Genomic DNA, 26,420 nt, shown 5'->3' with positions numbered 1-26,420 from the left:
GTTGAATCGTTCATTGCGTGTTGTGAACCAATTGAACGAGTTCTTTGAAAATAAACCGCTCGTAGATCGTGTCTGAGAGAGCTTGTGAAAATGTCTTCAGTTTGAAATAATGCGGGAAGAATGATATGTTTTATTGTAAGTGTAATAGACAGAGCAATACACAGTAATGAGTGTTTGTGAACAGATTTGTGTGTCTGAATCCTGCCTGTGGGGAAGAAGAGTCACTATAGCGTTATCTCTCACATCTCACTCCTTTCTCCCAGAAAACAATGACAAGAAACGGAGGGAAAATGGGACTTTTTATCTTTAGCCTCCTGATAAACATCTACTCTTCCTAAAGTTTCAGCAGAGATCTCAAACTGCACTTATTCAGTATTATGTCCACATGTGTTGTATATCTCTGCACTCTTACTGTGCGGCAGGAACTTCTCTCATAACATCAAACGGTCTAACGCGGCTCTCGCTCCGTAGGAACATCTTCATAGTTCCTATATCTATTGGCAGAACTTAAGTACACCATTTTTGGCGTGTTCACGCCACAGGAACTGGGACTGATCGTAGTTCTAGAAATGCCTTTACTAGATGATCTCAGACTGTACGTCAGATTCGGGTCTAGCCCGGGACAATTGGAGCTTCTAGTGACAGAAGTGTGCGCTGATTGGCCGAACACATGCCATACGAAACAGCGGCACCCGACATTGTAAAGACACATTTATAAATCCTTCCTCCACGAACATGGGAAGCAGTGACCAGACATATACATACTGAGAGCTAGTGTTAATGGCATCTTTTCTCAGCCTCGATGAAATGCAGCGCTGCGAGTTGTGATTGAAGATTTCATCTCTTATCCTCATTTGTGCTCTTTCAATCGCATCACTTGCACATCTACATTCCTTCTCTGTTATCATGACACAAACACAGATACACGTCCTCCATCCTCAGGTGTAGACGGTGTTGACGCCTCGCTGTCCATCGAGAGCTGCTTCTAGAAGGACTAGCTGTAACTGAGTTCCTATAACTACCCGATATACAGAGTATTTTAGTAATCGGAAGAACCCTTTTAAACTGTGGAATAGTCTTCTGGTTTCCCTCTGATTAGTTTCATCAGAATCTGAAGTTAAAAGTTTAAAACCCATCTTTTCTCTCAGGCATAAAACTGTTCCTAGAGTTTCATTTATTGGTGTTTTGACGTACTCCTTTTTTCTCACTGCATTGCGGTCTTTGTTGTTTGTATTGACTTTTTATGTTTATTTTGGTTTGGTATTGTACAGCACAGTGGTCAACTACTGTTGTTTTCTTATTTTTTGATTTGATTTGATTTTCCACTGTAAAGAATCTTAGGTGCAGTGAAAAGGTTCCATGGATGTTCCAAAGTTCTTTATGGAACCTTCAATAAAGAACCTTTATTTTTAAGAGTGGGAGAAACATTGTAGATGTTGCATACTTACATGAGACGTAGCTCAGAGATGTGTGTGTGTGTGTGTGTGTGTGTGTGTGTGTGTGTGTGTGTGTGTGTGTGTGTGTGTGTGTGTGTGTGTGTGTGTGTGTGTGTGTGTGTGTGTGTGTGTGTGTGTGTGTGTGTGTGTTGGGACACTGTCATTAGTGTGCAGGTGGATCCCATGAGTCCGTGTGACTGAGGGAAGGAATGTGACTGTGTCTGTGTGTGTGTGTGTGTGAGTGTGTGTGTGGGAGGGGCGGTCTGTCTTCAGTCAGAGCGTGAGGTGAGGCTCGTGTCCAGTGTGTGTGTGTGTGTTTTGGAGACAGCAGCGGCTGCTGGACATGCTGAGCTGATTGTGGAGTGTGTATCTGACTGCAGGAGTGTGTAGTCATGCAGGGCAGGACAGGGAAAGCGCTGAAGAAAGAGCTGGTGATCGAGTCTCCTCAGCAGTTTAAATATGTGCCCGTGCCGGAGGACGAGCAGGACGACTCCAGTCCTCAGAGGAAGGTCAGTCGATCACACACACACACACACACACACTCCCCAGAGTCTGAGGATAACACGGGCTTCACTGAGGGTTCGATCATCAGCTTTGTGATGGTTATTTGAGGAATCAGCCTTGTTTAAAGAGTTTATGATAGTTTCTGTCAGTCAGAGTGAGACTTGATTACTTGATTTATTGTTTTTTGATAGTTAAGTCATTTTGTGGAATCATTCAGCTTTTTCATTGTCAGTTAATGGTTTATAACAAACATTATAGTAGTTGATTTATTTTATTCAGTCAGTCAACTGTGTGATAGTATAATAACCTCTTTCAATCAGCATTATCAATTTTGTCAATCATGTTTCTCAGTCATGTTTGTGATAGTTCAAGTGTAAGTTGAGTTAAAGCATAAGACTTTATGAAAAACCGAGGTGTGTTTGTGATCGAATGATTATTGTTTGGGACATTTAGAGCCTGTAAACTGGAGCAGGTTAAAAGTTTTGGGCTGAAACTTTTGATCAAGAAGTATTGTTGTATTACAGTGATGGCTTCAGATCACGATTATGCTGTATGATACGGGTTTAATATACCATGGTTTATACATGGTACTCCAATTATCGTTCAAAAGGTTACAGGACTTTTTTAAAAATAACATAAGACTTTTATTTATTAAAGAATCCTGAAAAAATATATAACGGATTCCAAAGAAATCTGAAGCAGCTCAACATGTTTTCAACAGTGATAATAATCAGAAATGTTTCCTGAGCAGCAAATCAGCATATTACAATCACTTCTGAAGAATCACGTGACGCTAAAGTAAAGACACTTTTCATTTGTAATAATATTTCACAACATTACAGTTTTTACTCCATTTTTGCTCAAATAAATGCGGCCTTGGTGAGCAGAAGAGACATTTAAAACATTAATAAATCTTACCGACTCTGAACTGGAGGAATATCATGGTATTTCTGTAGTGGTACTGTAGTTTTTTACGGGTTAAAAAAGGTCTCAAATGTCTCATCACGATTATCGCCTGAATCCAGACTCACCTTGTCACACACACACACACACACACACACACACACACACACACACACACACACACACACACACACACACACACACACACACACACACACACACACACACACACACACACACACACACACACACACACACACACACACAGACACACACACATACACACACACACACACATTCTTCAAACCTGACTGTCACTGCACACACACTATATCTTTCCTCAGTCTTTCTAATGCTAGTCGCACAATAGAGTTGAGATCAGCTTTCCGACTGCAGAGATGAATGTTGAGATGATTTAAATCACACAAGCTTCTTCCATCATCTCACATGTGTGTGTCTTTCCGTTTAATCCAATATACTCTGCTGCTCTGCTGACTTATGAACTCTATTTTGGAAAGCGAGTGTGCTGTCATTTGTGAGCCTGTTGTGTTCAGTTAGAGTGTGTCTGTGTGTTTCAGAGTACAGCTGTAATAAGTACACACACACACACACACACACACACACACACACACACACACACACACACACACACTACTGTGATGCCATTTTGAACACAACTGTGCAAACACTGTCCCATTGATGTTCCCAGGAATAAATAAAGGAGTGTTTTTTCCATTGGTGTTTGTACACATGCCGTGACATACTTCACTCCATCTGAAACTGTTTGGTAACATTTTACTTAAAGCCTTTATGTATAATGCATTATACATGTTTTTATGCATTAATTATGCCTTGCAAATCACCTTATCATGGTCATATGAATAATTGTAACCACAATAATACATTATATATAGCATTAAAACATGTGACAAACAACCAATTTAAGATGCGAGAAGGAATCTGTTATAATGCATTTGAACTTATGAAAATATGCATTGCATTATAATGTACATTATGAATACCTTTAATGCATTATACAAAAAGGCTTTAAGGAAGTATTAGCTATAGCTTCTTTTAATAATTGTTTATAGTTTCTATAATTGGAAATTTTAAGTTGGCATTAATTAAATGAAAATAATTGTACCTCTGTCACACCACAGGGCCATTTAAAATAAATGAGTGACGGTAACATTGGATAAAATGCTGAGCTATGTAAAGAAACATATTTGACAAAAACCATCTCATTACTGTAAAAGCTCCACTCTTGTGCAAACAGTCGAGTCACAGTCAACAGTCAGAAAAGTGAAGTTTTTCTGTCGCTCATTACTCACTGAAATTACTCCAGAATGAGTGTGTACCTTTTTACGGTTAGTTTCATTATGGCAACAATAAAATCACCTGTCAGTCATATGACTCTCTCATATTTGAGTTAAAGTTTAAACTGCTGAATGTCTAAAATATGTCTATCACACACATGCGCTTCATTTCACTGGAAAGTTGAAAACGCTCCACGATAGAAGAGCTCAAAGACTTGTGGAAGCAGGATTTCATTTCATGGTTGCTTTATCTTAACGCAGTTGTTTAGGTTTAGTGTCGGTGGTGCGTCACTTACAAACGTATCGAGCTTTTAGTGCCACTCATTTCATTTCTGAACTGCCATGATACAAACAACATCTAACGTAATAAACCTTGCCAGATTCACGGTCATTGGTTTTGGGTAAAACTTAACGCATTTTTAGCGCCAGTCACTGGATATTCTGCTTTGTGTCTCGAAACGTGGAACAAGCAACATAATATTATTTTGCTAAATGTTGCACTTTTTTTTTAATGAGTCTGGATTAGTCTGAGAGTATTTGTTTGCATGCTCATGACACACACACACACATTGGCGGGAGTGAACCTGTTGTGGTGTGTGTAAGCTTTAATGTTGAAGCTGCTACTCGTGGTGTTTATGTGAGATTCTGGCCTTTCATTGGTCTATCCAGTTATGATATCATCATCAAAAACAACTCCGTCTCCATGGACGACAGCATCTGAGGTCATTCTGCCTATATCACTCCCAGATGTGTGAGTGGACTGTGTTATCTCACTTAGTCTTACACACACACTCCCAGATTCCTCCTATACAATATCAGTGGAAACATATTGCCGGGATCCTTGTCCAAAATTCCCATATTCTTTAGAGATCACCAAGAATATTTTTTTACAGAAAGAAATGAGAAAAGCAAAGGGAGGATCGTGATCACAGCACTTGGACTGCCTGTTATTTCAGTTCGATATATATATATATATATATGAATTACTCATACCAAATGACATATGTATATAGCAACTCTGTTGTTTAGTTTTTGTGAAAAGGTTGTTGCTCTTTTTGCTGTGATTTCACTTCTTATTGTAACAGCAACTTCTCTGATTGCTGGAGCTTTTTATTGTTCCAGACAATGTTCCCATTGAACACCATTGATTCTGTACAGTCACAACAGTGAGTCTTCAGGTGTTGCTCATCCGAATAATGTTTCTTTATGGATCACTCTTTTCCTCGTTTGATTGTGCTAATTCAGTTTCCATTCCCTGTGAGTTGCTGGAATATGAAGTGCGATCTGCTGAATGTGTGTGTGTGTGTGTTTCAGGTGAAGCCGCGTGTGGTGGAGCCGTTGGACTATGAGAGTGTGTTGGTTCAGAGGAAGACTCAGATCCTCAGCGATGGACTCAGAGACATGCTGCAGTTTCCTCTGGAGGACTTCCAGGTGATCTCTCTCTTATTGTGGGATCCCATCTGACATTAAATCACTTCACACGCCACTCCGGTGGCCGTTTTCTTTTGAAATGGGGATTTATTGGCAGGAATAATATGTGACCCGTGCTGGCAAAAGGAGTCGCAGGGGATCATTTTGAGCTACAGGCAAAACAAGTGAAAAATGTTCTCAAAAATTGGTTCATTAAAGGAGTAGTTCACTTCAGAATCAAAATGTCCTCCAAGATATTCATGTCTTTCTTAATTTCAAAATGAAATTAATGTTTTTTTGAGGAAAACATCCCAGGAGTTTTCTCCATATACTGTAGGTTTATATGTGAGTTTCAGTGCGGCTTCAGAGTCTCGACACGATCCAGACGAGGAATAAGAGTCTGATCTAGACTAGACAAACCAGCGGACATTTTATTAAAGAATTAAAAAGCATTTATATACTTTTTATCCACAAATGCTGGTCTTGCACTAGCTGTGATGTGACACACATTACGTAATCACATTGAAAGAACCAAACTAGTGTTTACAAAGGCTGATTCAAACGCCATTTACAGAAAATATATAAATAAACGGTAAAACAACGAGGTCGGACGATTTTGAAGTTGGAGGAGAACCCGCCCATACCTTATTGAACCGGAACACGCGAGACCTTTCAACGTTTCAAGTTGTGGACGTGCAAGACGAGCATTTGTGGATAAAAGTATATAAATGTTTATTTTTTTAATAAAATGTCCGTGTCCTCTGGTTTGTCTAGATCAGACTCTTATTCCTCGGCTGGGATCGTGTCGAGACTTTGAAGCCGCACTGAAACATTTGGACCTTCAACCTGATAACCATTGAAGTCACTATATGGAGAAAAATCTGTGCGGTACAGTTGGTCTGAATATATAGACCGTTTCATTATTGTTAATCATATGGGAAAAAAAGTACAATTTATATTTTTGTAGAGATACTGTATATAGGAAATATTCGGTTTAGGCTTAGTGTTATTGCCAGGTATTTTAAGGTATGGTTGCTAGATTTAGTTTTGGGGTCCTTCAGAAAACTTTTTTCTAAATTTTTATCAAAATTAACTTTGCTGACTCTATCAACTTCAAACAGGTGCAGCTCAGTCACGTTTTTTGTCTGATTTCAACAAATTATACTTCATTTTGATTGTTTTTTTTTTTAAAATAGAGAATGTTAAAATAACTTTTTGGTATGAATATGAATAACTCATTTTTGAAAAAATTTACTAATTTTGCCAGTATGGGTCACATATACAGATGAAAGACTGAATCTGCAAGACTAGTTTATTTGTGCCGTCTAGCGGGTCTTTCATTGAGCTTATGTTAACTTGTTAGTGACACGTGTTAATCATAAGCTGAAAGCTGATATGAGAGATTTATATTTACATTTATTCATTTAGCTGACGCTTTTATCCAAAGCGACTTACAATTGCTATATATGCCTATGCTATATATTGCTATAATCGCACGCCCCTGGAGCAACTAGGGATTAAGTGTCTTGCTCAGGGACACATAGGTGTCTCACAGTGGATTCGAACCCGGGTCTCTCACACCAAAGGCATGTGTCTTATCCACTGCGCCATCACCATCACCACAAGAGGTGCAGACGGGATGCAGTGGGATGTTAGGGCGTCCCACGGGACCAGTTCAAGTGCTTCGGTATCGTGATCTCAGATCCGGGTTATCTCGACTGGGAAATGGCTCTGTGCACTGTTGTAGCCCAGTTCATTAACCATCGTGCTGTCAGAAACCCTGAGGAACATTTCGCTGTCACATCGAGTGCTTCTCAGAGACATTTCTAGCCGTTCTTCAGTACTGGGGTTTACAGGTCCCTGCACTGCAAAAAATGCTTTTCTAACTTAGTATTTTTGTCTTGTTTCCAGTCCAAATATCAAAAAATTCTTAAATCAAGATGCATTTACTAGGTGAGTAAAATGACATAAGATATTATGTCTTGTTTTCCGGGGGAATTATTCAAAATTAAGGTGAGTTTATGCTTTAAAAAGCAAAATTATCTGCCAGTAGGGTCAGAAAAATAATGTTAATTCAAACAGAAACAAGATCATTTTTCTTACCCTATTGGCAGATAATTTAGCTTGTTATGAGCAAAAACTCACTTAATTTTTATTTATTTCCCCAGAAAACAAGACTTAATATCTCTGTCATTTTTCTACTTTAGTAAATGGGTCTTGATTTAAGAAATGTTTGATATTTGGACTGGAAACAAGACAAAAATACTAAGATAGAAAAGCATTTTTTTGCAGTGTGTCAGAAAAACTGTTTCCATATTTTGATACTGTTCATGTCTCTGCCTGCAGTTCAGGGTCATTCACAAGCATCATATGCAGTAAAGAGCTGCTTCACTGCTGACAAACGGCAGAAGACTGTTTTCTTTCTTGTATAATAAATATTCCATTACTATTTGAGTTCGTAACCCCCATAGACCCTGAGGGGGACAAGTCCATCCCCAGTCATTAGACATAGAAATCAGCGTGTTAAAGCCCTCGTCAATGTCGAAATGATTGAGATGGCCAATCAAATCAAAGACAGCAGGGTTTTTTTATTTTTTGTGGGATAACTGTTTTATGATAAAAATGGTCAAAACTGACAGTAATATTTTTTACTTTTTTTATGAAATTTCACCGTTTTGAATTGAAAATTTGCTATAATTTACATGTTCCATGTAATTCATAACTAAATGTCATGAGACAAGAACTGTTTTGCGTTTTTGACATATTAGACATACGAATAATAAAATCTTTTTTGCAGTAGTTTAAATGAATTAGGATGAATTCAGGTAACTTGCATGCAGTAAGTTTCCTAATATTTAATTGCATTGGTATCTCAAAGTCCCCCTGTGGTGAAAATCCAGCTTTTAATGTTGTTTATATGTCTATGTGGTGTTTTTAATATGCTTTAAGACAAACCATGTGCAAATTCATAAGTGAACATAAGAAAACAACATTTTCTGCTTAAAACTGCAGTGGACAAAACAAAGACAGTCTCAAAAACACGGTTTGAAATCGCTGGTGTTTCTGACGTCACAAACTACCTTGTAATCAATCAGATCAACGTGTGATCGTCAACGAGTGGATCTCTGAGCTGAGTGAGTGAGTGAGTGAGTGGAGGCGGGGCTCATTTGCATATTCATAGAACCGCGCATACTAAATGAGGCAAGGGTATCGAGTTACATTCAAGCTATTTTAAGGCAAGAAGAATTTTTTTTCAAGGAAAAAACATTTCATTATGTAATTTTGGTGATCAGAGATGAGTTTTAAGGAATACAATGATTGACTACAGGGGGACTTCAACAAATTAAGATGTTCAGACAGTCTCCTTGCTGTTTTTCCAACATATGCCGGTGTGCTTTCTCTGTAAAAACAATGTAACAAATAATGTTCTTTCTCAGCCCTGAAACTACTATTTTTCAATTACAGTACTATCATAAACATGTCCACTAATGGCTTAAATGAACAATTACCAATCGATTGGGAAAATTATGGTTTGGGGAGAGCCCTTCATACTACAGCATGGATCTCTGTGCTGTTGTGTAGTTGATGATGTGTTGATTCGCTCTAAAGGATTTCATTTAGCAAAGATGTAGTGCTGCACTTCACTGTGAGGGTCAGACAGCTGTTACGCTCGCTTATTGTGTGACAGCCTTGACCCTTTATCCTGAGAGCCGTGACTGCAGCTGTACAGTGTGATCAGAGAAACTACAGCAGACACCGCGAGAGAAAGAGCTCAGGATGTGGATGTGGAATGGGTCATTGTGTTGGGTTGCTCATAGATCAGGATGGACAGAGCCTAGGGTCATGAGATCTGTGGCTCAGGTCACCGAGTCTCACCGTTCACAAGTTGCCATTTTTTATGTTACTTCCTGTCCCATTTTAAAGTCTACATGAAACAGAAGTTGCAAAAGTCTTTTCTACTCTATTGTGCCGTATATCCGAGTGAAACGGCTTCTGGAACAAGAACAAATGTGGGCGGGGTTTGATTTTTGTTTGTTTGGAATTGATTGGATGGTTGTGGTTTGCTATTGGTGGATCTCATGTGAGTGACAGGTTGCCCCGCCCTCATCATCAGAGAAGAGAATAGATGAGCTCCAAAAGGGAGTTATTTGACTAACAGATATATAAATGAATAGTTAATAGTTCCATTTTGATTTTGTGGTGACTTTAATACAGAGACAGTGGTAAATGGGCCATTAGTAGTAGGGGTCGACCGATTATCGGCCTGGCCGATTATCGGCGCCGATATTGAGCATTTTTCGGTATCGGTATCAGCCATTTTCAAACCGAATTGCCCATAAAATAATTAAATTTTGAAATGCGCTATATTTGGCTCTGACACAGCCACATCTGTTGGAACTCACCACTCTGTAGAGTAGACCAATGCAATGTCCCGCACATCTGATTTGTTGGGAGTCAAGAGTCCGGCCAATCAATGCGGAAAGCTGAAGGCACTGAAGTTTAGCACTCACACCGACAGCACTCGCTGACTGGAGCTGCTGCATTGATCACGCATCAGTTGTCTTGTCTCTCAAAGTTAAGGCAGCAGCAGACTTTGCTGAAGTAGCAATAAATTACTACACTGAAGTTGCAAAACAGCTCAAAATAATAGGGTCCTGTGGTGTCCGCGATGCAGAAAACACGGACCGAATCGCGGAATCGTAATAAAAACGGAATTTACTGTATAAAGTGGAATGTCACGGAATTTGTCAATTCTTGATGAATTAATAAAAAGCAGGTCAGTACAAATCAAATCGAATTTCAAACCGCAAAAAGACTATTTAACTATGAATCCTGTGTGTCTCTAAATGAATGGTGCAGACGCGTGATTTCATTTACCAGACACACACACACACACACACACTGGAGCACGCGTGACGCTTGCGCTGTTTTCAGCCTCAGCCACATCATTTTATGAGGACATGATTGCATAAACATCATCTCTAGAGCCGCTTAGTCACTTCATGAGCTTTTTAAAGCTTCAACTGAGAAAAGTTATCATCATATCATAAACACACAGAAACTCAAAGATCTCCACGGCAACCCGTCAAAATAAAAGTTTGTTTTCTCATAGGGCCCTAAACATGTAATTTTTGTTAAACTGTAAATAAATTGAATACGTTTGATGATTTCAATTAATTAGAAATGCTTTTTGATTACTAAAATGTAATTTAACCATTAAAATAGAGTCTTTAAGTTTTACAGAATGCTGCCCCTAATTAGTAGCCTATGTTGACGTTCTGAAGAGTGAAACACTATGGATCTGTTGTTATTTAAAAAAATATTGCTCTATTTATCTGACAGTATAATATTGAAAATGGCTCAACCAACGCTGTGAGTTTGAGACAGGACCTCTGGTTGGAACGAGTAAGGCTAGTGTTTGGGAAACCTGTCGCATAACAGTAATTATTCTTGCAATTCCAATTGGTGCTACTAGTTAAGAATGGGCATAACAATGTATTTCCAAAATCAGCTAGTTGGTGGGTTGCCTTAGAAAACTAGGGCTGCACGATTAGTCATATTTTAATCACGATCACACTTTCTGCTTCTCTTCATTAATTAAGCATAAACGTCAATGATGTTTTTTAATGTGACATTTAAAATCCTCATTGCGATATTCTGCTCAAACGAGATGCTTATCCTTATTTCCTCCAATCATTGTGTTCTTGTGATAGCAATGGTTCCCTCCAGAGAAAGACGTGAAGTCATCGTCACTTTGCATCACAATGGCCTCACATGCAAGGAATCTGATGCAAAGAATATTGCACCTGAAAGAACCATTTACCGGATCATCCAGAACTTCAAGGAGAGAGTTTCAGCTGTGGTGAAGAAGGCTTCAGGACGTCCCAGAGCGTCCAGCAGGCGTGAGGAGACTGCAGGGGGTTTCCAGTTCATCTGCACAAACACTGAGGCCAAGACTTTTGGACAATGGCCTGGAGTCAAGAAGGGTACCAAAGAATCCACTTCTCTCCAGGAAAACCATCGAGGACTGACTGAAAATCTGCAGGAAGTACAAGGATTGGACAGTAGAAGACTGGTGCAGTTATTTTCCCTGACTGTTTAGGACATCTGGGAAATCAATTGGGAAAAAAGTGAACGCTAGCATGAGTCCTGTGTCGTTCCAACACTGGTCCCCCAATATAGTTTTTCAAAATCCTGTGGGAAAAACTGATCATTTTATGAACGTTACTCCAGCATACTACAACAAAAGTTCCTTTTAAGTAAAGCTGTTAATGAGGCAATACCTTTTATATTGATATAGTAGTTTGATACGAGCACATCTGAAAAATAGTGGAGGATGCTGTGTGAGCTGCAGCAGTGAAAGAACATAGTAGCCTACAATTTGTCCTAAACATGACACAAGCTTATATTTGTTACACAAAAAGATACACTTCAGAATCGATTTTCCGTTTATTCGTCAACACCAAGCGTTACACCACTTCGTTCGTGCTCTAACAACACCTACTACAGTTACAAATACTACAAGATATAGTTAACAAGTTTAAAGCTGCTTGCCCTGACAGATGCTCTGACAGATACTGTTGCAGACTGACAGATAAATACTGGCGCTGTTTAATTCGTTTGAGACGTGGTGTTTTCCTCAGTGCTTAACTTACATTTCACAGGTATATTCTCCATCTGTAAATGTTAGAAAGTCAAAACAAATATGTCCATTTCACTGTCAGGAGAGGACGAGCTTCTGCAAGTGAATCTCCACTAATATTCAAGCTTCCGTTAATGAGCGCCGCCGTGCGCAGGCGCGCCAAACAGACGAGCACAATAGAAGAGTAGCGCAATAATTCTGACTAAAATATACATATTGCTAAAATATTTGTTGTTGGAGACAATAAATGTGCCATATGTGGAATGTTAAACCTACAAGTATATTTTTATGAAAGTGACCATTATAATGCAGTTATATCACCCTCCCTGATCAGACTAATATAATTAGTTTGTACTTTTTTTTTTTCATTTTTAGTTTAGCCTTTAGTCATTTTAAAAACAAAAGCATTATTTTTGTTTTTAGATTGTAATGTTAGAATGTAATGTGATTTTAACCACCTTTTTGCACATAACATATTGCATAGCCTAAATTACATTCATTATATTTGTTTCCATATCCTTCAATATCAACATTGTTTGGATATCATTGAGCAGGAGGTGAAATAACATTTTTTAACATAAATACAGATTTTCTTTATCCAAATAGAAAAACGTAGAAAAAGTACCGAGATATATATCGTATATCGCCATTTAACCAAAAAATACAGAGATATGATTTTTTGGCCATATTGCCCAGCCCTAGTGTGTGTGTGTGTGTGTGTGTGTGTGTGTGTGTGTGTGTGTGTGTGTGTGTGTGTGTGTGTGTGTCTCCTCTGACTCCTGCCGTGTTCCTCTTCTCTTCTCTGTGATTATCATCTCTCCAGGAGGAAGTGGGGCTTCAGGAGAGGAAGTTTGGGAACAGGAGAGCTCTATTGTATGTGTTTTCTCTGGAATGCTATTAACGCTGTTTTCTGCTGGATCTGAGACACACTGACCCTGGTGACGCGGAGAAGCACTTTACTTCCAAATATAAAACATCAATGGCATTAGTGAGAATAATTTCATTTCTGATCTCTGATCCCTCAACCCTTGTCAAGATGCCATGTTTCATTTGGCATGAACAGAAAACTAAGGGATAGTGAAAAACAAGTGACGACCAAACATTGTGAATTTGTTTCTCATCTGATTCGCTGTATGCTGGATATCGTTTATGTGTACGTTTAATACCTGGTGAAAGCTTTCTGGTTGCACTCTCATTCATCTCAATTACATTTGCTTGAATTGTATTGTGAGGGTACACGCATTTTTGAATGGCCGTCAATAGGGAAAGATGCTTTATGCAGTCAAATGGTGTGGTTACAACAGTCATGATGAGCAGCCAAAGCTCTTCGGACGATCGGTTCATAAGAACTGAAGTCCTGCTGATCTGGCATGAGTCAGGCTGGGAGTTTTGCTGTCAGCTCTAATGCTTCTTTCATGCGAAATCTCCCTGCATTTAATGGAAATTGTTCTCTGTTGTTTTTTGAATTCTTTTTTTATACTGTGTAAAATAATCTAATTAAATCTGTGATTTCATGTTTATGTGTTTAATACGTCCTAATTAAAGGCATAGTTCACCTAAAAATGAAAATGTCCCTCATGTTGTTCCAGACCTGTATGATTTTCTTTCTTCTGTGGATCATAAAGGAAGAGGATCTGAAATGTGTCTCTGTGATTTTTCATGACCGATGAAAAGATCGGCAGTTTAGATGTGCATGTATCATGTTCTGTGTGCGTGTGTGATAGTAACCCAGTGTGTGTGTTCCTCAGGTGTGTTCAGTGTCCCGCCAGACCCGGACGCTCTGCTCCTCGATCCCTGCTCACGCTCTCAGAGACGCTCAGAGTCTGTTCGTGCAAGAGGTGAAACACACTCTCTGAATACACAACTTTCATTTTACCTTGCAGGATTTTGTACATTTTACCTTCTCAGTCATAGTCAGATGTGTGAGTGTGAGTGTGTGACATGCTTAATATTGTGAAGATCCACTGTATGACACTGGTCCATGATTCTGTATGTATTTAACTGCATCTATAGTATTTGTGTCCCTGTAAATCATTCCTTTTAAATGGGCTTAAATAAATTTTGTGAAGAGCACAGCACATATTGTTCTACAACAGTATTTGAGCGTTTGACACACACACCACACACACACCACACACACACACGCACACACACACGCACACGCACACACACAGGCACACACACACACACACACACACACACACACACACACACACACACACACACACACACACACACACACTTGCTGCACTCAGAGGATTTCCTCTGATGTTTATAGACAGGACTTTGTCCGAGATTGACCTTCATTTCACGTCACACACACACACACACACACACACACACACACACACACACACACACACACACACACACACACACACACACACTCCTAGTTGAGTGGAAAATAGAGCTCTATTGTTCTACAGATATTTCCACATCTCTATTAAACTGACTGGCAGATAGGTATAAACTCAAGGGATACTCCCAAATTCTCTGAGTACAGACACACACACACACACACACACACACACACACACACACACACACTGATGATACTGGCAGACGCAGGGCTGTTCTCCTGCAGAATATATTGAACAGATGGTTTAATGTGAGATTTCTAGTCCTAGTGAGAAGCTACCTTCAAAATAGATGGATATTAAAATACATTAATAATCAACATTTCCCTTGACACCTTGCAACATATCAACATAATCACAGTGATTCTGTGTTTATTACAGCTTTGATAAGTCTGATCACAGTGATTCAGATCTGTGTTTATTACAGCTTTGATAAGTCTGATCACAGTGATTCAGATCTGTGTTTATTACAGCTTTGATAAGTCTGATCACAGTGATTCAGATCTGTGTTTATTACAGCTTTGATAAGTCTGATCACAGTGTTTCAGATCTGTGTTTATTACAGCTTTGATAAGTCTGATCACAGTGATTCAGATCTGTGTTTATTACAGCTTTGATAAGTCTGATCACAGTGATTCAGATCTGTGTTTATTACAGCTTTGATAAGTCTGATCACAGTGATTCAGATCTGTGTTTATTACAGCTTTGATAAGTCTGATCAAAGTGATTCAGATCTGTGTTTATTACAGCTTTGATAAGTCTGATCACAGTGATTCAGATCTGTGTTTATTACAGCTTTGATAAGTCTGATCACAGTGATTCAGATCTGTGTTTATTACAGCTTTGATAAGTCTGATCACAGTGTAAGAATTGATAAATTAGGAAATTCCAGACAGTCTGTTTCGGGGGTGACCAGACACTGAGAGGACAAAAGGACCTCTCTGGAGATTGCCATTTGAACTGGCCTTCATGCACCATTGAGACGAAAGTCTCACCTCCGAACCAACTTCATCTACATCTCCCCTCACCCCCACCTGAATGCAACCAAGAAAATGTAGTTTTAATGTGAATGATTATCACAGAGTATTTTCATGTTTAGTATTATTTAAAATGTCACAGTACGACTGGTACAAATGTCTCATTCCCAAAGAAGTAAACCCAAAAGGTAATAAAGTTCTTAGGAAGTTTAGAAATATCTTTCACACCCTCCAATACTGGAGGGTGTGTCTTTGAGTTAACACCCTCGACCATTTGACTGAATGCTAATTTTCCACTGCTAGCAAATGGTGACTTACAGGTAAATTTCCGCTGTGAATGATGTTTAGATTTGAAATGAGGTCTGGGTATATAATGAAACGCAGCGAGAGCTCAGGGCCTTTTCCGTACTTCAGATCGGTCCGTGAGGCTGAGAGGAAGATCTCTCAGCCTCATGTATTTCTTAAAGTCAGGTTTGCATCTTCTCTCTATTCCAGAGCATTTGATGCTTTGTATCGATTATCTTGGAATTGATTATGAAATTGGCATGATACATTTACCTGACATAATAAATTGTTACATTTGATTATTTTAACTGACTCTGACATTGTTTTCATTGAAGAGTTAAACGGAATAGTCAAACATTCGCTCACTTTTAGTGAGGCACAGATATCATTGAAAAACCTTTTCATTTTATGGAGTCAGATGAAACGAGTTAATACATAAGATAAAATGTATTGCATTTAACCAAAAATACTTTGCCACGAGAAAAGACAGTAACACGCAGAGACCTTCACCGCTAATTCGAATACCGCCATTGGATCGAGTTAGACGGCCTTACAACAGTTATTCATATATGCCTTTACTAAAGCTTTGACAAGTCTGATCACAGTGATTCATATCTGTGTTTATTACAGCTTTGATAAGTCTGATCACAGTGATTCAGATCTGTGTTTATTACGGCTTTGATAAGTCTGATCACAGTGATTCATATCTGTGTTTATTACAGCTTTGATAAGTCTGATCACAGTGATTCAGATCTGTGTTTATTACAGCTTTGATAAGTCTGATCACAGTGATTCAGATCTGTGTTTATTACAGCTTTGATAAGTCTGATCACAGTGATTCATATCTGTGTTTATTAAGGCTTTGATAAGTCTGATCACAGATATTCAGATCTGTGTTTATTACAGCTTTGATAAGTCTGATCACAGTGATTCAGATCTGTGTTTATTACGGCTTTGATAAGTCTGATCACAGTGATTCATATCTGTGTTTATTACAGCTTTGATAAGTCTGATCACAGTGATTCAGATCTGTGTTTATTACGGCTTTGATAAGTCTGATCACAGTGATTCATATCTGTGTTTATTACAGCTTTGATAAGTCTGATCACAGTGATTCAGATCTGTGTTTATTACAGCTTTGATAAGTCTGATCACAGTGATTCAGATCTGTGTTTATTAAGGCTTTGATAAGTCTGATCACAGTGATTCAGATCTGTGTTTATTACAGCTTTGATAAGTCTGATCACAGTGATTCAGATCTGTGTTTATTACAGCTTTGATAAGTCTGATCACAGTGATTCAGATCTGTGTTTATTACAGCTTTGATAAGTCTGATCACAGTGATTCAGATCTGTGTTTATTACAGCTTTGATAAGTCTGATCACAGTGATTCATATCTGTCTCTATTACAGCTCTGATAAGTCTGATCACAGTGATTCATATCTGTCTTTATTACAGCTTTGATAAGTCTGATCACAGTGATTCAGATCTGTGTTTATTACAGCTTTGATAAGTCTGATCACAGTGATTCAGATCTGTGTTTATTACAGCTTTGATAAGTCTGATCACATTGATTCATATCTGTGTTTATTACAGCTTTGATAAGTCTGATCACAGTGATTCAGATCTGTGTTTATTACAGCTTTGATAAGTCTGATCAGTGATTCAGATCTGTGTTTATTACAGCTTTGATAAGTCTGATCACAGTGATTCAGATCTGTGTTTATTACAGCTTTGATAAGTCTGATCACAGTGATTCAGATCTGTGTTTATTACAGCTTTGATAAGTCTGATCACAGTGATTCAGATCTGTGTTTATTACAGCTTTGATAAGTCTGATCACAGTGATTCATATCTGTCTTTATTAAAGCTTTGATAAGTCTGATCACAGTGATTCATATCTGTGTTTATTACAGCTTTGATAAGTCTGATCACAGTGATTCATATATGTGTTTATTAAAGCTTTGATAAGTCTGATCACAGTGATTCATATCTGTCTTTATTAAAGCTTTGATAAGTCTGATCACAGTGATTCATATCTGTCTTCATTAAAGCTTTGATAAGTCTGATCACAGTGATTCATATCTGTGTTTATTACAGCTTTGATAAGTCTGATCACAGTGATTCAGATCTGTGTTTATTACAGCTTTGATAAGTCTGATCACAGTGATTCAGATCTGTCTTTATTAAAGCTTTGATAAGTCTGATCACACTGATTCAGATCTGTGTTTATTACAGCTTTGATAAGTCTGATCACACTGATTCAGATCTGTGTTTATTACAGCTTTGATAAGTCTGATCCAAGTGATTCAGATCTGTGTTTATTACAGCTTTGATAAGTCTGATCACAGTTATTCAGATCTGTGTTTATTACAGCTTTGATAAGTCTGATCACAGTGATTCAGATCTGTTTATTACAGCTTTGATAAGTCTGATCACAGTGATTCATATCTGTCTCTATTACAGCTCTGTTAAGTCTGATCACAGTGATTCATATCTGTGTTTATTACAGCTTTGATAAGTCTGATCACAGTGATTCAGATCTGTGTTTATTACAGCTTTGATAAGTCTGATCACAGTGATTCAGATCTGTGTTTATTACAGCTTTGATAAGTCTGATCACAGTGATTCAGATCTGTGTTTATTACAGCTTTGATAAGTCTGATCACAGTGATTCAGATCTGGGTTTTATTACAGCTTTGATAAGTCTGATCACAGTGATTCATATCTGTCTTTATTAAAGCTTTGATAAATCTGATCACAGTGATTCAGATCTGTGTTTATTACAGCTTTGATAAGTCTGATCACAGTGATTCATATATGTGTTTATTACAGCTTTGATAAGTCTGATCACAGTGATTCATATCTGTCTTTATTAAAGCTTTGATAAGTCTGATCACAGTGATTCAGATCTGTGTTTATTACAGCTTTGATAAGTCTGATCACAGTGATTCAGATCTGTCTTTATTAAAGCTTTGATAAGTCTGATCACACTGATTCAGATCTGTGTTTATTACAGCTTTGATAAGTCTGATCACAGTGATTCATATCTGTGTTTATTACAGCTTTGATAAGTCTGATCACAGTGATTCAGATCTGTGTTTATTACAGCTTTGATAAGTCTGATCACAGTGATTCAGATCTGTCTTTATTAAAGCTTTGATAAGTCTGATCACACTGATTCAGATCTGTGTTTATTACAGCTTTGATAAGTCTGATCACAGTGTTTCAGATCTGTCTTTATTACAGCTTTGATAAGTCTGATCACAGTGTTTCAGATCTGTGTTTATTACAGCTTTGATAAGTCTGATCACAGTGATTCAGATCTGTGTTTATTACAGCTTTGATAAGTCTGATCACAGTGATACATATCTGTGTTTATTACAGCTTTGATAAGTCTGATCACACTGATTCAGATCTGTGTTTATTACAGCTTTGATAAGTCTGATCACAGTGATTCAGATCTGTGTTTATTACAGCTTTGATAAGTCTGATCACAGATATTCAGATCTGTGTTTATTACAGCTTTGATAAGTCTGAGCACAGTGATTCAGATCTGTGTTTATTACAGCTTTGATAAGTCTGATCACAGTGATACATATCTGTGTTTATTACAGCTTTGATAAGTCTGATCACAGTGATTCAGATCTGTGTTTATTACAGCTTTGATAAGTCTGATCACAGTGATTCAGATCTGTGTTTATTACAGCTTTGATAAGTCTGATCACACTGATTCAGATCTGTCTTTATTACAGCTTTGATAAGTCTGATCACAGTGTTTCAGATCTGTGTTTATTAAAGCTTTGATAAGTCTGATCACAGTGATTCAGATCTGTGTTTATTACAGCTTTGATAAGTCTGATCACAGTGATACATATCTGTGTTTATTACAGCTTTGATAAGTCTGATCACACTGATTCATATCTGTCTCTATTACAGCTTTGATAAGTCTGATCACAGTGTTTCAGATCTGTGTTTATTAAAGCTTTGATAAGTCTGATCACAGTGATTCAGATCTGTGTTTATTACAGCTTTGATAAGTCTGATCACAGTGATTCATATCTGTCTTTATTAAAGCTTTGATAAGTCTGATCACAGTGATTCATATATGTGTTTATTACAGCTTTGATAAGTCTGATCACAGTGATTCATATCTGTCTTTATTACAGCTTTGATAAGTCTGATCACACTGATTCATATATGTGTTTATTACAGCTTTGATAAGTCTGATCACAGTGATTCATATCTGTCTTTATTAAAGCTTTGATAAGTCTGATCAGTGATTCATATCTGTCTCTATTACAGCTTTGATAAGTCTGATCACAGTGATTCAGATCTGTGTTTATTAAAGCTTTGATAAGTCTGATCACACTGATTCAGATCTGTGTTTATTACAGCTTTGATAAGTCTGATCACACTGATTCAGATCTGTCTTTATTACAGCTTTGATAAGTCTGATCACAGTGTTTCAGATCTGTGTTTATTAAAGCTTTGATAAGTCTGATCACAGTGATACATATCTGTGTTTATTACAGCTTTGATAAGTCTGATCACACTGATTCAGATCTGTGTTTATTACAGCTTTGATAAGTCTGATCACAGTGATTCAGATCTGTGTTTATTACAGCTTTGATAAGTCTGATCACAGTTATTCAGATCCGTCTTTATTACAGCTTTGATAAGTCTGATCACAGTGATTCAGATCTGTGTTTATTAAAGCTTTGATAAGTCTGATCACACTGATTCAGATCTGTGTTTATTACAGCTTTGATAAGTCTGATCACACTGATTCAGATCTGTCTTTATTACAGCTTTGATAAGTCTGATCACAGTGTTTCAGATCTGTGTTTATTAAAGCTTTGATAAGTCTGATCACAGTGATTCAGATCAGTGTTTATTAAAGCTTTGATAAGTCTGATCACAGTGATTCAGATCTGTGTTTATTACAGCTTTGATAAGTCTGATCACAGTGATTCAGATCTGTGTTTATTAAAGCTTTGATAAGTCTGATCACAGTGATTCAGATCAGTGTTTATTAAAGCTTTGATAAGTCTGATCACAGTGATTCAGATCTGTGTTTATTACAGCTTTGATCAGTCTGATCACAGTGATTCAGATCTGTGTTTATTAAAGCTTTGATAAGTCTGATCACACTGATTCAGATCTGTCTTTATTACAGCTTTGATAAGTCTGATCACACTGATTCAGATCTGTCTTTATTACAGCTTTGATAAGTCTGATCACAGTGATTCAGATCTGTCTTTATTACAGCTTTGATAAGTCTGATCACAGTGATTCAGATCTGTGTTTATTACAGCTTTGATAAGTCTGATCACAGTGATTCAGATCTGTGTTTATTACAGCTTTGATAAGTCTGATCACAGTGATTCAGATCTGTGTTTATTACAGCTTTGATAAGTCTGATCACAGTGATTCAGATCTGTTTATTACAGCTTTGATAAGTCTGATCACAGTGATTCAGATCTGTGTTTATTACAGCTTTGATAATTCTGATCACAGTGATTCAGATCTGTGTTTATTACAGCTTTGATAAGTCTGATCACAGTGATTCAGATCTGTGTTTATTAAAGCTTTGATAAGTCTGATCACACTGATTCAGATCTGTCTTTATTACAGCTTTGATAAGTCTGATCACACTGATTCAGATCTGTCTTTATTACAGCTTTGATAAGTCTGATCACAGTGATTCAGATCTGTCTTTATTACAGCTTTGATAAGTCTGATCACAGTGATTCAGATCTGTGTTTATTACAGCTTTGATAAGTCTGATCACAGTGATTCAGATCTGTGTTTATTACAGCTTTGATAAGTCTGATCACAGTGATTCAGATCTGTGTTTATTACAGCTTTGATAAGTCTGATCACAGTGATTCAGATCTGTTTATTACAGCTTTGATAAGTCTGATCACAGTGATTCAGATCTGTGTTTATTAAAGCTTTGATAAGTCTGATCACACTGATTCAGATCTGTGTTTATTACAGCTTTGATAAGTCTGATCACACTGATTCAGATCTGTCTTTATTACAGCTTTGATAAGTCTGATCACAGTGTTTCAGATCTGTGTTTATTAAAGCTTTGATAAGTCTGATCACAGTGATTCAGATCAGTGTTTATTAAAGCTTTGATAAGTCTGATCACAGTGATTCAGATCTGTGTTTATTACAGCTTTGATAAGTCTGATCACAGTGATTCAGATCTGTGTTTATTAAAGCTTTGATAAGTCTGATCACAGTGATTCAGATCAGTGTTTATTAAAGCTTTGATAAGTCTGATCACAGTGATTCAGATCTGTGTTTATTACAGCTTTGATAAGTCTGATCACAGTGATTCAGATCTGTGTTTATTAAAGCTTTGATAAGTCTGATCACACTGATTCAGATCTGTCTTTATTACAGCTTTGATAAGTCTGATCACACTGATTCAGATCTGTCTTTATTACAGCTTTGATAAGTCTGATCACACTGATTCAGATCTGTCTTTATTACAGCTTTGATAAGTCTGATCACAGTGATTCAGATCTGTCTTTATTACAGCTTTGATAAGTCTGATCACAGTGATTCAGATCTGTGTTTATTACAGCTTTGATAAGTCTGATCACAGTGATTCAGATCTGTTTATTACAGCTTTGATAAGTCTGATCACAGTGATTCAGATCTGTGTTTATTACAGCTTTGATAATTCTGATCACAGTGATTCAGATCTGTGTTTATTACAGCTTTGATAAGTCTGATCACAGTGATTCAGATCTGTGTTTGTGTGGCTGCTGATCCAGAGAGGAACAGTAGTCATGTATAGATATGAAACGGCTTCATTCATTCAAGAGATTCGTTCAAAAACACTGATTCATCCAGTAAAGAAACAAGAATTATTTATGAGTGGGTCATTGAATCATTTATACACCATTAGCCATTTTTTTTTAAATAATTAATTCAAATTAATTCAATATTTGTAAATGAACTGTAGCAATTAACTTAAATGTATTTAGCATTTTTTGCAAAGCACACATGTGATGCTTCCTTAGAATTTGGCAAACATTATGCACATAAACATAATAATTCTACTGTCTGCCTTAAGTTCTGCTTTCATTTATCCTATGATGCCTAAAATCTTGCCTGTTTGTGTGTGTGTGTGTGTGTGTGTGTGTGTGTGTGTGTGTGTGTGTGTGTGTGTGTGTGTGTGTGTGTGTGTGTGTGTGTGTGTGTGTGTGTGTGTGTGTGTGTGTGTGTGTGTGTGTGTGTGTGTGTGTGTGTGTGTGTGTGCACGTGTATTGAGTGATTTCTCTGTTCCACTTGTTTTGATCTATAAAACTTTTTTTTTTTACTTTTGAAACGGGTTTTCTTGCTCCTGCCTTTCATCTCCTTTCCGCTCTTCATAAAAATCAGATTGGACACAGACCAAAGGATTGAGGGAATAAAAGAGATCTTTTTGAGTGCAGGGTGACTCTGCATAAAACAGTGACCCAAAAATAGTAATGCTTTCCTGTCAGAAATGAGGAAAACAGTGGAAGATGTGGTTGTGGTTCAGTTCAGCTTCTGATCCCATTCCAGTTCCTGACAAAACATACAGATTAATACTTTAAATATATGTACACAATTCAAATTCAATTATTTTATTGTATCATAGTATTTATTGATATTTAAAATTTTTACATTTTAGCTGTGCGTTCACACTGTCGCCGGCGAGAGCGGCAAAACTCGCTCTCTGCCGACGACGCCGTACACATATTCGTGGGCGCTCTGACGTAGATCGAATGCTTGGTCTTTTTTTTTTTTACTTTATTTAAGGGGGTCGCGTAAAGCAAACAAGCATGTTATTTGTGCATACTGACCAACTAGGGTATAAGTTAACCTCATGGAAACTTTTAAATGTGAAAGTAAGAAATTGATCGATGAAAAGAACTATATTATAGTGACGTATTTGCTAACGAAATAAAACAATTAAAAGCCATTGGGAACTTATGTGGTCGGAAACAAAGTTTACTGGACTGTTCTCTGGGCTCCTCTCAAGTGGAGCACTTCTACATTCCCATTGGTTGCCGCTGAACCGTGCGTAGCTCATCACCATAAAACTCCTCGCCGCTCTCGCCGTCCAAGGCGCTTTGAAATAAGTCGTTTTAGGTTTTGTTATTTGTGATCTCACTTTAGTTGTCATTTTCAGTTTTAGTCATTTTAGTACTTAAACTTCAGAAACATTGACAACCAACTCAAATAAATCATTTTTTTCATGTTTTTTTATGTTAGATTTACTCATTTTGGCTTCCTTTTTATAGTTGCTTTTAATAATTTAAACCACTAACTGTTGTCAAATTGATTAATCACGGTTAATCACATCTAACGTGTGTGTGTGTGTGTGTGTGTGTGTGTGTGTGTGTGTGTGTGTGTGTGTGTGTGTGTGTGTGTGTGTGTGTGCGCATACATAATGTGTATACACACACATATTATGCATTGTATTTTCACAAACTTTTATGTTGGATGTGATGAATTGATTGACAGCATCAGTTGACACAGTGGCTTTGGACAAGTAATGTGAGGGCAGTAGAGAGGATGGAGAGAGAGAGAAGGGGATTGAGCAGAACTGAACCCTCAACTCCCACTGGAGCAGCACAGCTCAATGTGTGTGTGTGTGTGTGTGTGTGTGTGTGTGTGTGTGTGTGTGTGTGTGTGTGTGTGTGTGTGTGTGTGTGTGTGTGTGTGTGTGTGTGTGTGTGTGTGTGTGTGCGTGCGTGTGCGTGTGCATGTGTGCTCACGCCGAGATCGCAGCATCGGTCTTGACTCCTTGTAATGAACAGAGTTTGTGTAGAAAAGTTATTGCAGTTGTACATGTTAAAGCTAATGCTAATGCTGGCAATGATGTGTTTGTTTTTACAGTGCATCAAGTCTTACATCTCTGACTGGCTTGTTGTCAACTACAAATATGAGGATTATTCCAGCGACTTCCGTCAGCTTCCCAGGTGAGACCCTGAATCAGACAGAAATACGTTACGGCCTGTGTGTGTGTGTGTGTGAGAGAGAGTGTGAGAGAGTGTGAGAGTGTGTGTGAGTGTGTGAGAGTGTGAGAGTGTGTGTGTGTGTGTGTGTGTCTATGTGTGTATGTGTATGTGTGTGTGTGTGTGTGTGAAAGAGTGTGTGTGTGTTTGTGAGAAAGTGTGTGTGAGTGAGTGAAGGAGGTTGTTTGTGTGTGTGTGTGTGTGTGTGTGTGTGTGTGTGTGTGTGTGTGTGTGTGTGTGTGTGTGTGTGTGTGTGTGTGAAGGAGGTTGTTTGTGTGTGTGTGTGTGTGTGAGTGTGTGAGTGAGTGAAGAGGGTTTGTGTGTGTCAGCTCTTGGAAAGATGTTCGTGTTGGCGAGAGCAAGAGCAGGAAATGTGTTTTTCTGGGTAACAATAGAGCAGAGGAACAGAGAGTGAGGTCATCATCTCCACATTCACACACACACAGACCCTTTAACCATTTAAATGGACATCTGTTTTTTCATCTTTTAATGACACAAAGTTGATCAGGATGAGAGAGCGGCCAAGATCTGATTAACTGAAAATAAAAACTTTCATTACGAAGTCATTTCCAAACATTACATAAAGCTGGATGGATAAGAAGATTAAGATAAGATGTCATTCCAGTATATCACAAATTAAATTAAATGATTAAATTTCACAACTTTAGAGCAGTGGTGTAAGTGCTGTTCTGAATCTGTGTTTGTTTTGTTTACAGCAAAGTGTCCAGACCTGATAATTTAGCACAGCATGTTTTTGAGGTGGATGAAGATGTTGATAAAGATGAGGTAAATCAACACACACACACACACACACACACACACACACACACACACACACACACACACACACACACACACACACACACACACACACACACACACCTTCTAGCACTGTTGCTGAACTCTGAAGCTGGGGTCAAGTGATGTTTTCATCATGGGTGACAGACATCAGCGAGCTCGATTACATCATTCGCAGTGCTTCATGGGAGTGGGCGGAGCTAAAGACCTCTCTATAGGCGTTAATTGTTTGTTACGGTTCTCTGATTGGTGGAACTTTCTGTTCTGCGTCATGGGTAATCTAGTTTTACACCACAAAATCCACTGTTAAGCATGATTATTTTAAGTTGAAATGCAAGTACCATGAGTTAACATCCTCGTAGCTCACAGCACGGATGTCTTTAAAGCTTTATACGCCACAGTCAATAGACCATATGGAGAAAATGAATGAGTTTTTACTTACGAACCCCAACTGTTGCAATCTATAGTAAAGCAAAGACATTTCAAAATGTTGACTGTTTATAATTAAAAGTCCCACATTATTCATGAAGTTTTTTTCCTGATTAATATTGGTATTTTGAAGGTAAAATATTTTTAAAAAACTAGTTTATTTGTGTATTCTAATGCATCAGTTCCGACGGGGGGTCTCGGGTCACAAGGGGGCGTCAGCAAGCTCTTTTGGGTTGGGTCATATTTTGAAAAGTGTTGAACAGTGAGCATTAAAGCAGCAGTCCGTAACTTTTTTTGTGTTCAAAATTTACTAAATTTATATAATGGGCAATTACATCATGAATCCATTTTCCA

At 37.8% G+C, this 26,420-nt stretch overlaps 1 protein-coding gene across 10 annotated transcripts in view; it reads left to right on the top strand.

Annotated features, from left to right (window-relative positions):
* Positions 1-26,420, top strand: part of LOC143730867 (dedicator of cytokinesis protein 9) — a 136,636-nt gene that overhangs the window by 39,750 nt on the left and 70,466 nt on the right. For 7 of the 10 annotated variants that reach the window (XM_077221446.1, XM_077221443.1, XM_077221439.1 and 4 more), the window contains exons 2-5: positions 5,474-5,590; positions 13,961-14,050; positions 24,721-24,803; positions 25,556-25,625. In XM_077221446.1, the coding sequence (XP_077077561.1) occupies positions 5,474-5,590; positions 13,961-14,050; positions 24,721-24,803; positions 25,556-25,625 (360 nt within the window). Of the gene's footprint in view, positions 1-1,731; positions 1,946-5,473; positions 5,591-13,960; positions 14,051-24,720; positions 24,804-25,555; positions 25,626-26,420 lie in introns of those variants that run through there. The other 3 variants (XM_077221444.1, XM_077221442.1, XM_077221438.1) reach the window with 1 other exon arrangement.

This window comes from Siphateles boraxobius, unplaced genomic scaffold, assembly GCF_051911475.1.
Source record: "Siphateles boraxobius isolate OS27281-9 unplaced genomic scaffold, OSU_SipBor_1 83, whole genome shotgun sequence".
Classification (NCBI taxonomy): domain Eukaryota; kingdom Metazoa; phylum Chordata; class Actinopteri; order Cypriniformes; family Leuciscidae; genus Siphateles; species Siphateles boraxobius.
The sequence above is the reverse complement of the archived record's forward strand: the minus strand, read 5'-3'. Positions and strand labels throughout refer to the sequence as shown.